General features: G+C 40.9%; 1 protein-coding gene across 7 annotated transcripts in view; it reads left to right on the top strand.

Annotated features, from left to right (window-relative positions):
- Positions 1-17,182, top strand: part of ZNF652 (zinc finger protein 652) — a 40,545-nt gene that overhangs the window by 9,999 nt on the left and 13,364 nt on the right. For 4 of the 7 annotated variants that reach the window (XM_036339269.1, XM_036339265.1, XM_036339266.1 and 1 more), the window contains one exon: positions 14,633-15,796. In XM_036339269.1, the coding sequence (XP_036195162.1) occupies positions 14,900-15,796 (897 nt within the window). In that variant the 5' untranslated portion in view covers positions 14,633-14,899. Of the gene's footprint in view, positions 1-14,632; positions 15,797-17,182 lie in introns of those variants that run through there. The other 3 variants (XR_004972703.1, XR_004972702.1, XR_004972701.1) reach the window with 1 other exon arrangement.

The following is a 17,182-nucleotide window of genomic DNA, read 5'->3' as shown; positions in this document are numbered from 1 at the left end:
GTCTGTTCTGCCTTCCAGTCTTTCCTCAACCTTTTCGTCACCTCAAATTGAAAGTTAGGTTTTTTCTTTTCTTTAAAGATGATTTATGTCTTTTGGGCCAGGTGGTACACTGAGTGCTGAAAGACATGTCCACAAACACCAACTGTTGCAGGCTTGGACAGTTCCAGATCTAGAACTGTTTCATAATTATATATCGAATCCATATGAAATAACTTGATTTACAGCTACAGTTTGTCCTTTGGAACTAAACATAATAATACAGTGATGGTCTGTATCATATCTATAAGTTAAAATTACATAGGTAATATTGTAGTTAACAATCTATAGTCTAATGTTGATGTTTTATAATATAGCTATATCTTAGCTTTCTGGGATTATAGTTTACAATAAACTCTACTTAAACTCTACTTCAATAAGCTTGACTCTCTGCTCATAGATTTTTTTTTAGTCATATGTATGTACATAATGTATCTGGATCTCTGTATTTATTTAAACAGTTACCTTTGACATTGATATCTTTGAAAGTTATCTTTTGATGTTTACAGACAGTTCTGCCCAAGGCCATTTTAGGGCAGCGTGGAAAACTTGCAGAAACATGATTTATGACATGGATGAGTGTAGCTCTGGCCCATGCAGTTACAAGTCCCTGTCGCCAGGAGCATGTAGGAAATAGCCACCTTTCGTTTACTAGGAAATTAACTTGTCTGTTAATTGAAAGTAATCGTCAGGAGTGTACTTTGCCAGATGGTTTCTCTGTCTGTAATGTCTTGCTCTGAAAGAATGTAAGTATTAAGTGATTCTTGAAGAAGAAAAAGGTGCTGGCCTTGAAGCAAAATACCATTATAGGTAGGGTAGTACTTGGGTGTCTTTTACTCTACATTTGCTAATGCAAAGAATTCCTTCTGAAACCTTGCTGTCCAAACTCGCTGTATTAATTTGAACCATTCCTTGAAACAGTTTAGGGAGAGGAGAACGAAATTGGCAACACCAAGTAGATATGAATTTTTAAAAATCACTTTCCTCCCAGCTTCAGTGGAACTCTTGAGTGTTTCTTCCATTGGCATACCACGTTTTTCTTAGAAAAAAATTCTCTGAAGCATTCTAGGAAAAGAAAAATAGTGGTCAAGAAAAGCTTCAAGGAGTTGCATTTGAGTTAGATGTTGAAAGATGGCTAGGATTTTACCATGGGTGGTGGAGTGTTCTAGGCAGAAGGAAAGAATGGCATAATCACAGGGTCAGTGGTGGAGAAAGTTCAAGGTGCATTTGAGAAATAGCATGAGGATGTTGGTGGGAGAGGAGGACTTTGGGAGCAAGGACTGAAAAGTCAGTTGGGCTCAGATGGTGCAGGGTTTGTAATGCTTTGCTAGCAGTTTGTACTTTATTCCAAGGCTGTAGAAACCAATAAAGAGTTTGTAGCTAGGGAGTTACATGATCCAAATTCTTTAGGAAAATACAGTTTAACAGCGGTCGCCAACCGGTGGTCCGCGAGGCCCGAAAGGTTGGCCACTGCTGGTTTAGAAGATCTCACACGTAATAGATGATCAATAAATGTGTTGAGCGCTGGCCAGTGGCTCAGTGGTTAGAGCATCTGCCCTCAATCGCAAACCAGGGGATTGTGGGTTCGAATCCCAGTTAAGGGCACATACCTGGCTTTCAGGTTTGATCCCCAAGCCCCAATCAGGGTGCGATCAGGAAGCAACCAGTCGGTGCCTCTCTCTTTCTCAACACCTCTCTCTCAAAATAAATAAATAAATAAATAAATAAATAAATAAATGTGTTGACATTTATAAAAGTCTAATGATATTTTGAGGTTTAGTGTACATTTTAAGTGTTTTCATGCTTGGTTACATTATGTTTGTACTTTTAAAAATTTTTCTTTCATCCACACTTGCATCTAAATGATCTTAAATGTGAATTTGAATGGGTTTGATGAATTCATTCATTTTTTCAAGTTTAGGATCAGTGGTTTTGTTTATTACAGAAATTATTGATGTTCATTGTAGGCACATTAGAAAATCTAGATAGTCTTCCTTACCCTCTCCCTCCCCCCCTCAACGTCATCTGTTCTCTGGTTGGATTTCATTTTAAGGAAGAAAAGGGAATTGTGATTATATTCTCATCTAGCTTTTGCTCTCGAGAGTCCCTGTGACTCACCTTTTAGTCAGTGGGCCCTAATTTCCTCCCTTTATGAAAGAGACAAATACTTATTTGATAGGAACTTTGTGATGCTTAGATAAATGTAGTATTTTGTTTCTGTTGGTCTTTTTTGTCGGGGAGGAGCTGGGAGGGGCGGAGTGATTACTTGAACAATGTTTCTGTGGTCAAAACTATCTGTGGTTTTTCTATCCACATTTCTTAAAGACATTGCCAAAGTGCTGATAGAAAAAGTGTAGCCCGGCCAGCATGGCTCAGTGGTTGATTGTCAACCTATGAACCAGGAGGTCACGGTTTGATTCCTGGTCAGACACATGCCCAGGTTGCGGGCTGGAACCCCAGTGTGGGATGTGCAGTAGGCAGCCAATCGATGATTCTCTCTTATCCTTGATGTTTCTATCTCTCTCTCCCTCTCCCTTCCTTTCTGAAATCAATAAAAAGTATATATTTTTTTTTAAAAAAAAAGAAAAGAAAAAGTGTGAAAATTCTTTGACTTTGGTAAGGGAAGTACATTTAAAGATATTACAATAAAAACCCACATTCCTAATTAAAATCTTTTCTTCGACATACATAGATGAAGGGAAATTAGACTTAGTCATAGATTCCCAGGCTACTGACTGGTCTGGGAAATCTGTTTGGTCATGTTGGCTTGGTTATCTTGACCACTCATTGGATTTGGGCTATGACAGAAATTATTTACAAAACCAAATAACAAGCAAGCAAACTAGTATTTATTCGGGATTTTTTACTGTTTATAGCATATATGTTGTGAAGAGCTGTGTTGTTGTTTTTTTAGATTAAGAAAAGCATTGTAAAAGGCACCCAAATTGAAAAGAAGTAAAACTGTCATTATTTGCAGATGACATGATACTGTATATAGAGTACCCTAAAGATTCCCCCAAAACACTAGAACTGTTTATAAATGAATTCAATGAAGTAGCAAGATACAAAATAAATTTCTAGAAATCAGTTACATTTTTATACACCAATAATGAACTATCAGAAAGGGAAACTAAGAAAATAATCCCATTTAAAATTGCATTAAAAAATACCTTGGAATAAATTTACTCAAGAATGTGTAAAAGACCTATACTCAGAAAATCATAAGACATTGAAGAAGATACAAATAAATGGAAGCATATACTGTATTCATGGGTAGGGAGAATTAACATAATTAAAATGTTCATACTACGCAAAGCAATATATAGATTGAATGCGATTTTTTTCAAGATACCAAAGGCATATTTTACAGAACTAGAACAAATGTTCCAAAAATTTATATGGAACCACAAAAGACACTGGATAGCCACAGCAATCTTGAAAAAGAACAAAGTTGGAGAATCACGCTACCTGATATCAAACTATACCACAAGGCCATAGTAATCAAAACAGCATGGTACTGGCATAAAAACAGACATACAAATCAACGGAACCAGAATAGAGGCCAGAAATAAGCTCACATTTTTATGGTCAGTTAATATTTGACAAAGGCAAGAGCATGCAGTGGAGTAAACACAGTCTGTTCGATAAGCGGCATTGGGAGAATGGGACAGATACGTGCAAAAAAAAAGGAATCAGACCACTTTCTTACCCCACGCACAAGAATAAACTCAAAATGGGTACAGACTTAAATGTAAGACTCAAAACTATAAAAATCGTAGGAAAAAACATAAGCAGTAAAATCTCAGACACTGCTTATAGCAATCTTTTTTCTGATATGTCTTCTCAGGCAAGGGAAACACAAATGGGACTACATCAAACTAAAAAGTTTTTGCACAACAAAAAAACAACAAAATGAAAACCCACAGAATGGGAGAACATAATCACTAATGATACATCTGACAAGGGGTTAATATCTAAAATTTATAAAGAACTAGTATAACTCAACACGTAAAAAACAATCCAATTAAAAAATGGGTAAAGGGCCTGAAAAGACACTTTTCCATAGAGGACATGCAGATGGCCAATAGACATATGAAAAGATGCTCTACTTCACCAATCAGAGAAATACAAATTACAGCCACAATGAGATGTCACCTCATACCTGCCAGAATGGCTATCAGCGATGAGTCAGCAAACAAGTGTTGCCAAGGATGCGTAGGAAAGGGAACCCTCGTGCAGTCAGTGGGACTACAGACTGGTGTAGCCACTTTGGGAAACAGTATGGAGTGTCTCAAAAAATTAAAAATGGAATTGCCGGGGTCCAACACCAGCAGGTCCAGGGGTCCCCAAAGGTGTGGACGGAGTCGGCGAAGAAGGAATGACACAGAGGCAGTGTTCAGTTGATCAGCATGGTTGGGTTCTCTTGCCTGGTTCTATAGGTTCTCCAACCAGGTTCTGTAGCCATGTTCCCTCGCTAGGTTCTCCAGCCAGGTTCTGTCCAGGTTCTCCAGCCAGGTTCAGTCACCAGGTTCTAGTCAGGTTCTCTTGCCATGTTCTATCCAGGTTCTGTAGCCAGGTTCTCTCGCTAGGTTCTGTCTCTAGGTTCTATGGCCAGTTTCTGTCCAGGATCTTTTGCCATGTTCTCTCCAGCGAAGTTCTTCTGTCTCTAGGTTCTGTGTAGGTTCTGTGTCTAGGTTCTGTGTCCTGTTGTCTTGTTACATCTGTATTTATACCAGTTGATTCCAATCCTATCAATCTCTATTCCAAAGGTTAGGACGTTTCTTATCTCCATTCCAGGGAGTAAAGATTATGTAGCTTAAGCATGATTGTTCGTAGTTAAAGTGATTAACTACCCGCCTGGCACTTAGTTAAGGGGTTTTATTCCCTCCCTAACTTCAGGGGAAAATCCCTACCTGGGGAAACAACCTTTCTCAGAGAGGTGACCTTGGTTGAAACACATAGTGCCAAGAAGGTGAGCAAACATATTAAGAACAGTATGCCATATATGCCAGGTCCCTTGAAACAGCAAGGATGGATCGGCTCCCGGCATGGAACTGCCTTATGACCCAGCAATTCCACTTCCGGAAATATATCTGAAGAAACCTGAGACATTGATTCGAAGGAATATATGTTCATCGCAACATTATTTACAATAGCCAAGATTCTAAGGCAGCCCAGATGCCCATAGAGACGATGTGTTACAGAATTGTACATCTAAAATCTATATAATTTTATTAACCAGTGTCACCCCAATAAATTCAATAAAATTTTTTAAAAGAATTATATAGGACTTCCGCCTCAGCTCCCTTCTCCCCCACACTCGCCCTCTCTCCTGCCTTCCTGGCCTCCCCCTCCCAGCTGCCCACCCCTCTCCCTCTTCCCCGTCCCTTTCCCAGCACTAAAAAAAGGGGGGGGGGCATTAAATGAAATTTATCTCCCCACGTAAATGTTTTCTCCACCTACTCATTTGTCTGCAAGCCAGGAGTCTGTTCACTTCCCTTGGGCTCGATGCCTTTGCTGTTCATAGGCTCATTTTTTAGGCATTCCAGTGCGGGTAAAAAATGTCTAAAGTGTGTATTGTTACCCTAAAAGCAACTTCTCTGGAGTTTATGAGGAGGTAGTGTTTTGCCTCAGGCTCATTCAGAAATACGGTGGTTTGGTATTTTTGTCTTACTGAAATAAGCACTGTCGTTCACAGTTCAGTATAGAGAACCATGATTTGGAAAAGGGTGATTAAGAATTCTATGTGGGGAAAAATGGCATATTTGAACATCAGCTTCGCCTGCTGAGGTTAGTACTGACCAGTTGTTATGCCCGAGAACAAATAGCCAAAATGATTTTCTGTGACACTGAGGGGTTTTCTCTCCTCACAAGCAGAGTGTTACATGGCCACCACATGTCCTTCCGCTTTTTTTCTTTTAAAAAAATGGTCTTATTGATTTTAGAAAGAGAGGGAGAGGGAGAGCGATAGAAACATCGATGAGAGAAAAACATTGATTGGCTGCCTCCTGCATGCCTTTAGTTTAGCTTTGAGCTAATATTTTAGTGTGCTGTCACAGTAACTAACAGATGCTGTCCATATGGTACATGTATCTGTGTGTGTGTGTGTGTGTGTGTGTGTGTGTGTGTGTTCATAAGGACTGTGGTTTTCTTTCATTAAACTGGAGAGCTGAGGTGTGTTGTAGCGTGAAAATGTATTGATTTTCCCCCTTTGCTTTACCTGTTACCTGCCATTTAATGAAAAAATCTTGCTCGAAAGTTGCAGATCCCTTGAGGGCAACAAACACACAAGACTCAAAATGAAACTGGGTTTCTGAAACATGCCGTTTGTATCAGAAGCTGTTTTGGTCTTGACTTTGAAATTATCCCCTTTTCTTTGAAGTGGTCATATTTTGGAGTGGTTTTAAATTTTAGAGTTTCCTGAAGTGAACGTGAACATATTTTAATATTTTCTTATGTGGTGGTTATACACGAGTTTATAGAAAGCTTTATCTCCCAAAACCTACTTATCTCTTTAAAACCTATTTCTTCAGTAAGACAAAAGGGAAACAATACTTCAGGTTTGAGAACATATGGGTGACGAAAAGTGCTTTGGGAAGGTATTCCAAATGGTTTTAGGTAGCTATGTTATAGATTTCCTTGTCTTTTAAAGTATCTGGGCTTTTGTGGTTTAGTACTTTGAGTTTGTGTTTTTATATTAGAATCATCTTTATAGTATAACGAAGAGAAAATTAGGCATTTTTCATTACTATTGCTATCTTTCGTTAGGGATCTTTTTTCTTGTGGTTGATATGTTCTGAAATGTGGAGCTTAAGCCTGTGGCTTTATCAAGTAGGAATGGGAATTTAAATTGTCGAAATCATCTCTGATCGTTTTCTTTCTTTATCCTTTGCATCTAATGAGCAGATGTTGTTGACCTCCCCCCTTTTTGGCTCTCTGCCACCTTCGGTGATGCCTGTATTCCTCAGCCCCCTGTTTCCTGTCCCTGCTCTTTACATTCTAACTGAATCGCCTGTAAGATGCCTTGGGCGAGGCTGTGTCTTCATCACCCCCTGGATATATTGCACTTATTCATGGTGAAGCTTTACTCACTAGCCTTCTCCTCAACCTGTCTTTTAATTTCCTCTCTGCCTTTTCAGATCCCCCCCACCCCTCAGCACCTAGGTCACATCTCATGCTCTGCACAGGACCTTCCACAGCCTATCCATTCTACATCTTTCTTGTCCTTTTAAATAATTATATGGCACCTTTAAAAAAAATACTATTTCTTGCCCCGGCCAGTGTTGGTAAGTGGTTAGAGTGTCGGCCTGCACACTGAAGGGTTGCAGGTTCGATCCCCAGCCCTGGTCCGGGTGAGTGCAGGAGGCAACCGATTGATGTCTCTCTCACAACAATGTTTCTCTCTCTCTCTCTCTCTCTCTCAACATCAATCACGCCCTCTACTGGGGATCAAGCCTGCAACCCACGCATGTACCCTGACCGGGAATCAAACCGGCAACCTTTCCATGCGTGGGACAGCACCCAGCCAGCGGAGTCACACCGGCCAGGCCTCAGTGCTTCCTGATGAAGGCAGAGGATTGAAAGGAATCACCCAGGGAACAGTGTTGAATGTGGTGATGTCTCTTTCCACCTTTGGAGAAACTTCCTTACACCAGGTTTAGGTTGTGGTTCAGTCCCATTGAGTGTCATACCTATTTCAAGACGGTAGATAATACAGCCCCTTAGCCCAGGCATCCCCCCGGAAGTTCTGGTTGTCCACTCAGTCTCATTGCATCACGGCTGTTTGAGCCCCGTTTGTAAGTCAGTAAAGTCATTTTAGATAAAATATCATTGTTTTCAGAAATTAATTGTTCTACCACCTTTGGGCTGTTAGCATCCAGATAGCCTATTTCATTTTTTAATTATTTTTAATTGAGGTATAATTCATTTACCATATAATTTACCATTTGTAAGTGTTCAATCCGTTGGTTTTTAGTATTTTCAGAAGGCTGTGCAACCATTACCAATATCTATTTCCAACATATTTTCATCATCCCAAGAAGAAACCTGGAACCTTCCTACCCCTAACTCTTAACAGTCACTAATTTACTTCCCATAGATTGGCTTACTCTGATTATTTCGTGTAAATGGGATCATACAATGCATAGCCTTTTGTGTGTGGCTTCTTTCACTTAGCACAACGTTTTCAGGACTCATCTATCAGTGCTTCATTCCTTTTTATGACCAGTAATATTCCACTGTGTGGATATGTATTTTATTTATGGATTCATCAGTTGGTGTATATTTGGATTGTTTCCACTTTTTGGTGGTTATGAACAATGCTGCTGTGAACATTTATACACAAGTTTTTGTTTGACTGTATGTTTTCAGTTCTCTTGAGTATATGCCTGGGAGTGGGATTGCTGGGTCATATGGTAACTCTCTGTTAAACAGTTTGAGGAACTGCCAAACTGTTTTCAGAAGTGGCTGTACCTGTTGATATTCCATCAGTAACGTGTGAGGCTTCAGTTTCCCACGTCCCAGCCAACACTAGCTCTTTCCCAGCTTCTGATAACCAGCCTCCTAGGTATAGAGTAGTATCTTATTGTGGTTTTGATTTGCATTTTTCTAATGACAAAAGATTATGAGCATTATTTTCCTGTACATATTGGCCATTTGTATATGTTTTTAAGTTTATTCAAATGCTTTGCCCATTTTAAAACTGGGCATTTGTCTTCTTCTTGTTGAATTGTAGGAGTTTTTTCCCTATATTCTGGATACTAGACCCTTATCAGATCTAGTTTTACAAATATTTTTTCCCATTCTCTGGGTTGTCTACTGTTTTTTGTTGTTGTTGTTATTAATCCTCACATGAGGATATTTTTTCCATTGCTTTTCAGAAGGAATGGTAGGAAGGTAGGGAGGAGGAGGAGGAGGAGGAAGAGGAGAGAGAGAGAGAGAGAGAGAGAGAGAGAGAGAGAGAGAGAGAGAGAGAGAGAGAAACATTGATGTGAGAGAGACACATCAATAGATTGCCTCCCACAAGCAAACCCGCAACCCAGGCATGTGCCCTTGACCAGGAACTGAACCCAGGACCCTTCAGTGCGCAGACTGATGCTCTAATCACTGAACACACTGGCTGGGCCATCTCTTTACTTTCTTGATCGTGTCCTTTGACACACAAAAGTTTTTAATTTTATAAACTTCAGTTTTATTCTTTCTTTGCTTGTAGCCTGTTTCATTTTTTAAGCTTAATTTCTCTTCACAATCTTTTCCTTTTTCTCATCTTCACTACCTCATGTTCACTATGGAAAAATGCACGTACCCAACTCTAAAATTACATAAATCTCTGCTCTGCCATCTGTAATCTACAGCTTCTTTAAGAAAGGTCTTCTCGCCCAGCCCGTGGGGCTCAGAGGTTGAGCATCCACCCATGAACCAAGTGGTCAGGGCTGTGGGCTCCATCTGATTCTCATCATTGATGTTTCTCTTTCTCTCCCTTCCCCTCTCTGAAATCAATAAAAATATATTTTAAAAAAGAAAGAAAGATCTTCTCAAATAGAAATGAGAAAGGAGCCAGTACTGAAATCCACATGTACTGGGAAGTTTGCCTGTGTCATCAGATTAAATAGGTGTGGGTATTGTTGTTCTAGCTTTACAAGGAACACATTGAGATTGAGTAAGATTAGTTGGCTTGTCCAAGGTGATATACCTGGTGAAGTGGCATATTGGGGTTCATACTAAGATCTCTTATTTCTATTTTTTAAGATTTTTTTCATTTAATTCATTAATGATGATAGTTATGCTGGCGAGATTAGAAGAAAAAGGTAGGGAGAAGAGCGAAGGAGGCAAAGAATTTAATTTACAAACATAATCTAAATGTACATTTCAAATATGAAAAAGTTAAATCTGCTCTTTAGCAGGAGTTCTTAGATTGGGGGTTTTGGGTCCCTAGGAGATCCATGGATGGGGTTCTAGAAAAGGGCAAACTCCTTGATATTACATGCAAAATTTTGTCTGTTCATTTTTATGAAAGAGAAGATTTGTGCTTTTCTAAAGATTCTCCAAAGTTTAAGAGTTGCTGCTAAGGAGAGGAACATACAGACTTATGGGAAGGCAAGGCAGGTGATATATTAGCATTTGTCTTTTTCCATTGGCCATGTTCCGGGTATGTTAGGGTTTGAGTTAAACCTTCCCATCTGCTTTCAAATATTTTTGCCTTAGACTATTTGTATATACCCCTTGGTTTAAGATTAGTTCATTTTGCCCTAACTGGTTTGGCTCAGTGGATAGAGCGTCAGCCTGCGGACTGAAGGGTCCCGGGTTCGATTCCAGTCAAGGGCATGTACCTTGGTTGCGGGCACATCCCCAGTAGGGGGTGTGCAGGAGGCAGCTGATCGATGTTTCTAACTCTCTATCCCTCTCCCCTCCTCTCTGTAAAAAATCAATAAAATATATTGAAAAAAAAAAAAAAGATTAGTTCATTTAAGCTTTTTTTCTAAGTGTTAATTTTTGTTAATGAAAAAACAATAACATTCCTTTTGGTAGGTCAAGTATATACATTAAATTCCATAATTTCCTGATGTTGTTAAGCATCTAAAATGTTTGTGATTTAAATTTTTGTAAAATATAGGAATGTAATGTAATAAAGGCACTTCACTTATTTTCATTTTCTTAATGAGTTTTTAATTCAAGTTCACAATGATCTAGTCAAATTGACACGTACATAGGCCTCTCATAATGGCTCACATTGTAGGTAGCCATAGTGTGAACATCCTGCTAAGTATATCTCCGTCTAACCTGAGGCGTTACTTGTAGGAGTTTAAGAAAAGGAAGATTCACAGGCCTTTTAAGTCTCTTACTTTCCTTAAGAAAGCTAAGAGGCGGGGTTTCAGTTAATAATTATCAAGATATCTTGACAGCATTTTAAAAATGGACTAGTGCATTAAAATAATTGTGTTCCATAAAACAACATTTGGTCAGGCTAAACTGAGACCTTCCGAGATTATGTATATTGTGGATATGTTCTCCTGGTTGTTTTTAGGGCAAGGGCACTGGATTTTATTTGCATGTTCATGTAGCCAGGACTTGGTCAGATTTTAATGGAAAAGCTAACAGTAAAATAAAATTCTTACCTGCCCTAGCTGGTTTGGCTCAATGGATAGAGCGACGGCCTGTGGACTGAAGGGTCCCGGGTTCAATTCTAGTCAAGAGCACATGCTAGGGTTGCGGACTTGATCCCCATTGGGGGGCATGCAGGAGGCAGCCAATCAATGGTTCCCTCTCATCATTGATGTTTCTATCTCATCCTCCCTCTCCCGTTCTCTCTGAAATCAATAAAAATATTTAAAAAATAAATAAAATAAAAATAAAACTCTTACCCTTCTTTTAAAAATAATTCCTTGACCTGTGTTGCTTAGTTGGTTGAGCGCATGCACCAGAGGTCTGTGGTTCGATTCCTGTCAGGACACCTGCCCGGGTTGTGGGTTCAATCCCCAGGAATGGGAGTGCAGGAGGCAGCCAATTGATGTTTCTCCCTCTGCCTTCCTCTCTCTCAAATCAATAAAAACATATTTTTAAAAAGTAAAAAAAAAACAAACACAAAACTCTTTGGTGAAATTATATTCTCCTTTCGATGGTGTTTGTGAATGGAATTGAACAGGAAAGATGTTGTAAATATGCATTGTGATCATCGGGTCCTGAAGTGTAGCCTCCTTAGTATTTAACTTCTTGTTTGGCCCTAGGGGTTATTGGTGAAAGTTAAGGTAGCTTCAGCAACTGTGCAATGAATAATGCACATTGGTTTTTATTGTCTTACTAGAGGCCCAGTGCATGAAATTCGTGCATGGGAGGAGAGAGGGGCTCAGCCCGGCCTGCACCCTCTCCTAATCCGGGACCCCTGGGGGATATCCAACTGCCAGTTTAGGCCATACCCCTGCGGGATATGGCCTAAACTGGCAGTTGGACATCCCTCTCGAAATTCGGGACTGCTTGCTCCTTAATCGCTCGCCTGCCTGCCTGCCTGCCTGATCTCCCCTAACCACTCTGCCTGCCTGCATGATTGCCCCTAACCACTCTGCCTGCCTGCCTGATTGCCCCTAACTGCTTACCTGCCTGCCTGATCGCCCCTAACCGCTCACCTGCCTGCCTGATCGCCCCTAACCGCCTCTGCCTCCCTTCCACCGCAGCTTCATCCGGACAGACATCTGGAATGATGTCCGGAAGGTCGTTCGGCTGTCCGGTCTAATTAGCATATTGTGCTCTTATTATTCTAGATATGGAAATGTGAATTTACCCTTTGCATGAAGTAATATCTCAAATACAACCAACAGTAACCAGCACTCTCTCTTAATAGTCCTGTAGTCCCATTTCCCCACTAGAGCTTTCGGCTCTGTGGCATGCTATCTATCTCATGAGGTAATTAGGTGAGTTCCACCAATCATTTCAGCACTGCATCATATCCTTTTAGCCTCCAGTAGCAGTTTCCTTGCCTCCTACCAGCTTCCTAAACCTTTCTTATGTATTTTGGGTATTTTGATGAAGCAGCACCCCACTTCCAGATTCCACTTGTATATGCTGGGATAGGCCAGGTTATGCTGTAGGCATAAACAACACAAAATCCCAGTGGCTTGAAAAACACACTCTGTGTAAAAGTATATTTAAAAAAATCCACTGCACTGTGCATATATCCTGTAAGTCCTTTTAGTCCCTCAGGGACCCCAGCCGATAGCAAAGATAGCCGTCATCACCGTGAAGATCGCTGGCCCCTGTGGCAGAGGGAATGAGGTCTGGAGGCTCTTATCTTGGTTAGAAGATGCCCTGGCCTTCTGTGTGTCACATCCACTCCCGATGTGCTGCAGGGCAGGGGCAGGGCTGGAAAGTGCAGTCCTACCCTGTGCCCAGAGTATTTGCGAAGAAAGTATTAATGGCCGACTACAGGGGCTTTTTCTTCCTTCCCTCCCTCCCTCCCTCCTTCCTTCCTTCCGTTACTTATTTTTTGTCTTCCTGACTTTTATTTAACTCTTAGCGTTTGCTGGTTAGATGAATTTTATTGTTTCTCTTCCCTTGCTTAATTTGAGATCAATGTAAGTTTATATAACAGTACTTGTAGTAGTTTACATTATTTCTAGGGTCAGAAGTTTTGGTACATGTGAAATAAAGTTACTGGGATTTTCCTACTTAAAATATGAAGTGTGAAACTGTTTATTGCAAAAAGGTCTGTGATTACAGGAATAATTAATTTTAAGTTATTTTTTGGAGTGTCACTTGTCATAGTAGAGATAGACTATGAGCTTTGGAGTCGGGCAGACCTAGGATCAAACACTGCTTTTGTCATTGAATAGATATGTGATCTTAGACAAATTAGTTAGCCTCTCAGAGGCATAATTTTTCTCATTAATAAATACAAAAAAGTAAATATATCTATGCAGATGTCAAGTAAAATATAGTAGCATTTATCACCACTCCTTTCTGAAATTCCACTAAAATGAAAGTAAAATAATTTTTAAAGAACAAATCCATACAGAGAAAGAAAATGGAAGAGAAGAATAATGTAAAAATCAACCCCAAAGTTTTGCAGTGGTTATTAAATAGAAATAATAGATAATAAGCACCCTCACAGTGCCTGTGCACATAGCAGGCATTCAGTAAATACTGGTTTTCTTCTTTTGTCAACTAGACAGAGTATGTGTTTGCAGTCATTTCATATGACTCAGAGGTTAGGTGGTTGGCTAAACAGCAATGTGAGGTATGTCACAAAGCAAATTACATGCCTCTCTGATCTTTTTTTTTTTTTTTTTTTAAGTGATGGTTTTATTTTTCTTGGAACCATATCAACCTGATGGTTACTGTTTCTTAGAATTTAGATTTCTGCAACTGACACGTGAAGAATCACCCAGTTACTGAGTGGATCTAGTGAGCTATGCATAGAACAAATTTAAAAATACTTGGCAATTTTGAAGTTATTCTGATAAACCTAAAAACAATAGTACCTAAAGTAATAATCTATATCTAGATTTAAATTGTCTAAAGCCAGGGACATTTTCTCTTTTCAGTAGTTATGTCAAGTAGCAGGTTTATTTCCTGGCCTGCAGTGCCTAGCCCACTGCCACCTTTGTCCGTGAGCCCTCACGGTGGTGGACAGTGGTGTCTGACATTGAAACGAAAGCCAGAAGCAGAATGCTCTTGTGTGTTCCATGTCCGACGCATTTATATAACCAGGCTAAATTGTAGACAGATATATTTTGCCGTATCAGTGTGCCTCACAGCATCTAGGATAATGAGTGCTATGCAGTAGCAGCTATTCATTTAGTCCTCAAACGTATACTGAACACCTACGAAGTGCTAGGCATTGTGCTAAGCTCTAAGATATCTCAGTGAAGGGACAGTGACTCCTGCTACCTTAGAATTTACTTAGAATCCAATTCTAACAAAATGTTTGTTGAATTCATGTAACCCAGTAAAATAATGGCCCACACTGAACCATTTAAAAGCAGAAGAAAGAATTGTATATATAGAGTTTGATCGTTTTAGGCTGTGTTTGCTGTATGGTGTACGTGCATGTTATACAAAGGAAATAGTGGTATCTGACTTTTTTCTTCTTTGCTTTTCTTTGTAGATAAGATGCTCCAAGTCACTTGCAGCTGATCTTCAAACGAAAAATCACTAGCTCTGCTCTTGCCATAACACCAAACCTTTGACTTACGCTTTGGTGCTGCATCACTGGGAGAATTGCTCACGGGTTCCAGGAAGACCTTTTTTTTTTTTTTTTTTTAAATTTGAGTGATTCTTTGTGGATGGAAAAAGATTTGAGTCTTGATAATTATGCTGTTTTAAAGCTATTTCTTTATAGTCTGAACTCTTTCATAAATCGGGCCACTTACCAATGAGCCACACAGCCGGCTCCTGTCAGGAGCTGGTTGAAAACTGTGCTGCGCATGTGGCAGGGATGGCGCAGGAAGACGGCCGTCGTGCGCAGGTGCCGTCTACCTTCTATCATGGTGCCAACCAAGAACTGGACCTGTCCACCAAAGTGTACAAGAGGGAGTCGGGAAGTCCTTACTCCGTGTTAGTGGACACCAAGGCGAGCAAACCGCATCTCCACGAGACAGAGGAACAGCCGTATTTCAGGGAGACCAGAGCCGGCTCCGACGTGCATGCTGTCAAAGAAGACCGGGAGAATTCTGATGACATGGAGGAGGAGGAGGAGGTCTCCTACAAAAGGGAGCAGATCATCGTGGAGGTAAACCTTAATAATCAAACGTTAAATGTGTCTAAAGGGGAGAAGGGTGTCTCTTCTCAGTCCAAAGAGACTCCTGTCGTTAAGACGAGCAGCGAGGAGGACGACGACGAGAGTGAGGAGGAGGCCACGGACAACAGCAGTGACTATGGGGAGAACGCGAGGCAGAAGAAAAAGGAGAAGGCCGCGGAGAACGTCGGCGTCGCGCAGAGGAGGACGAGGAGGGCTGCCTCTGTGGCCGCAGCGCCCGCTTCCCCTGCTCCCAGAGCTACCCGCGGTCGCAGGAAGAGTGTAGAGCCGCCGAAGCGGAAGAAGCGGGCCGCCAAGGAGCCCAGAGCCTCGGCCCAGAAAGCTAAGTGTGACGAGAAGGAGACTCTGACCTGTGAGAAGTGCCCCAGGGTGTTTAATACGCGCTGGTACCTGGAGAAGCACATGAACGTTACTCACAGGCGCATGCAGATTTGTGATAAGTGTGGCAAGAAGTTTGTCCTGGAAAGTGAGCTGTCCCTTCACCAGCAAACAGACTGTGAGAAAAATATCCAGGTAGGTCTGTCTCATCACCGAGAGGGCACGCTCCCCAGCATAGAGCCTGGCTGTTCAGACTCACCTGGTATCTGCCCAAGAGAATAAGTACAATAGAGGCTGAAGGGACAGATTTCGCCAGTTTAGCTCTTTAACAGCCAAACCCAGGCTTAACGTTTTATTTCAAAAGCATTAAATTTAACTGACGCTGGACTAGCGGGAACCCAGGTACTTGGAAGGGGGATCTGTTGTAGGGGATTGCCCCGTAGGTGAAGTCAACGCCGACTTTGCACTGAGATTCAGAGTCGTTACCATTCATTCTGGCATCTTCTCTGTCGAGGTGGGAAATACTGGGCAAAGTGCGGGAATAGAGAGCGGTCCCTTTCTAGGCTTGAAAGGGTGCCAGGTTCTAGTGCAGCCGATGGGGACAAAACCGTAATGACTCAGACCCGTGGAAATGGAAGATCTCCAGGAGTGAGTTTGCGTTCACCAGTGGAGAGAGGACAACACTAAATTTGTCAAGAGGCTGAGCCCATGGGAATATGCAAACTTTAAACAGAGGCTGAGCTGGTTGCAAATGTTGCCCGCCTGGCAGTAGGGCTATGTAATGCTCCTGTACCATATGGTTAAGGTAACAAAACATGGTACTCAAACCAGGCTGGTGCCTTGAGAGGACTGTGTTGCCATAGGGTAAAAGTTGTGCTAATTATGTTTTGTCAAGTGAATAATATTACTGTGCTGAGCTATATTGGTTAACACATGCGAATGCATATCAGTGAATACTTTGAAGGTAAGTCTATTAATGCCTACATAAAATATGTAAAATAGACATATTTTGTACCATATTTACGCTAAATTTCTTTTAAAAGATGCAATTGTTTTGTTTTAGTTTGTTTCCTGAAGTGCTCCTTATTTTTCACATTTCCTCTTGCTTTTAATCAACACCTGAGATCATTGCTTTACTTTAAAGAGAGTTTTAAATATATCGAGTATAGCCCGGCCAGTGTGGCTCAGTGGTTGAGTGTCGACCCATGAACCAGGAGGTCAGGGTTTGATTCCTGGTCAGGGCACTTGCTGGGGTTGCTGGCATTATCCCCAGTGGGGGGCATGTAGGAGGCAGCCAATCAATGATTCTCTCTCATCATTGATGTTTCTATCCCTCTCTCTGAAATCAATTTTTTATATATATATATATATATATATATATATATATATAAATTATATTTGCTAAAATTTCGCTGCTTTTTGATTCATCAGTTGTGATTTGATCTCCCAAATGCTGGGTAAATAAGAGAAAACAGAGTCGTGGCTGGGGGATGAATTGGTTGCCAGGGTTCAGGCCACAGGGAGTGAAGTGGTGCTGCACCCTAGGGGTTTCACTAGGTCTGTGCGTTCGTTGCTAAAAAG

Source organism: Myotis myotis, unplaced genomic scaffold, assembly GCF_014108235.1.
Source record: "Myotis myotis isolate mMyoMyo1 unplaced genomic scaffold, mMyoMyo1.p scaffold_m19_p_17, whole genome shotgun sequence".
NCBI lineage: Eukaryota > Metazoa > Chordata > Mammalia > Chiroptera > Vespertilionidae > Myotis > Myotis myotis.
This window is presented reverse-complemented; position numbering and strand designations above follow the sequence as displayed.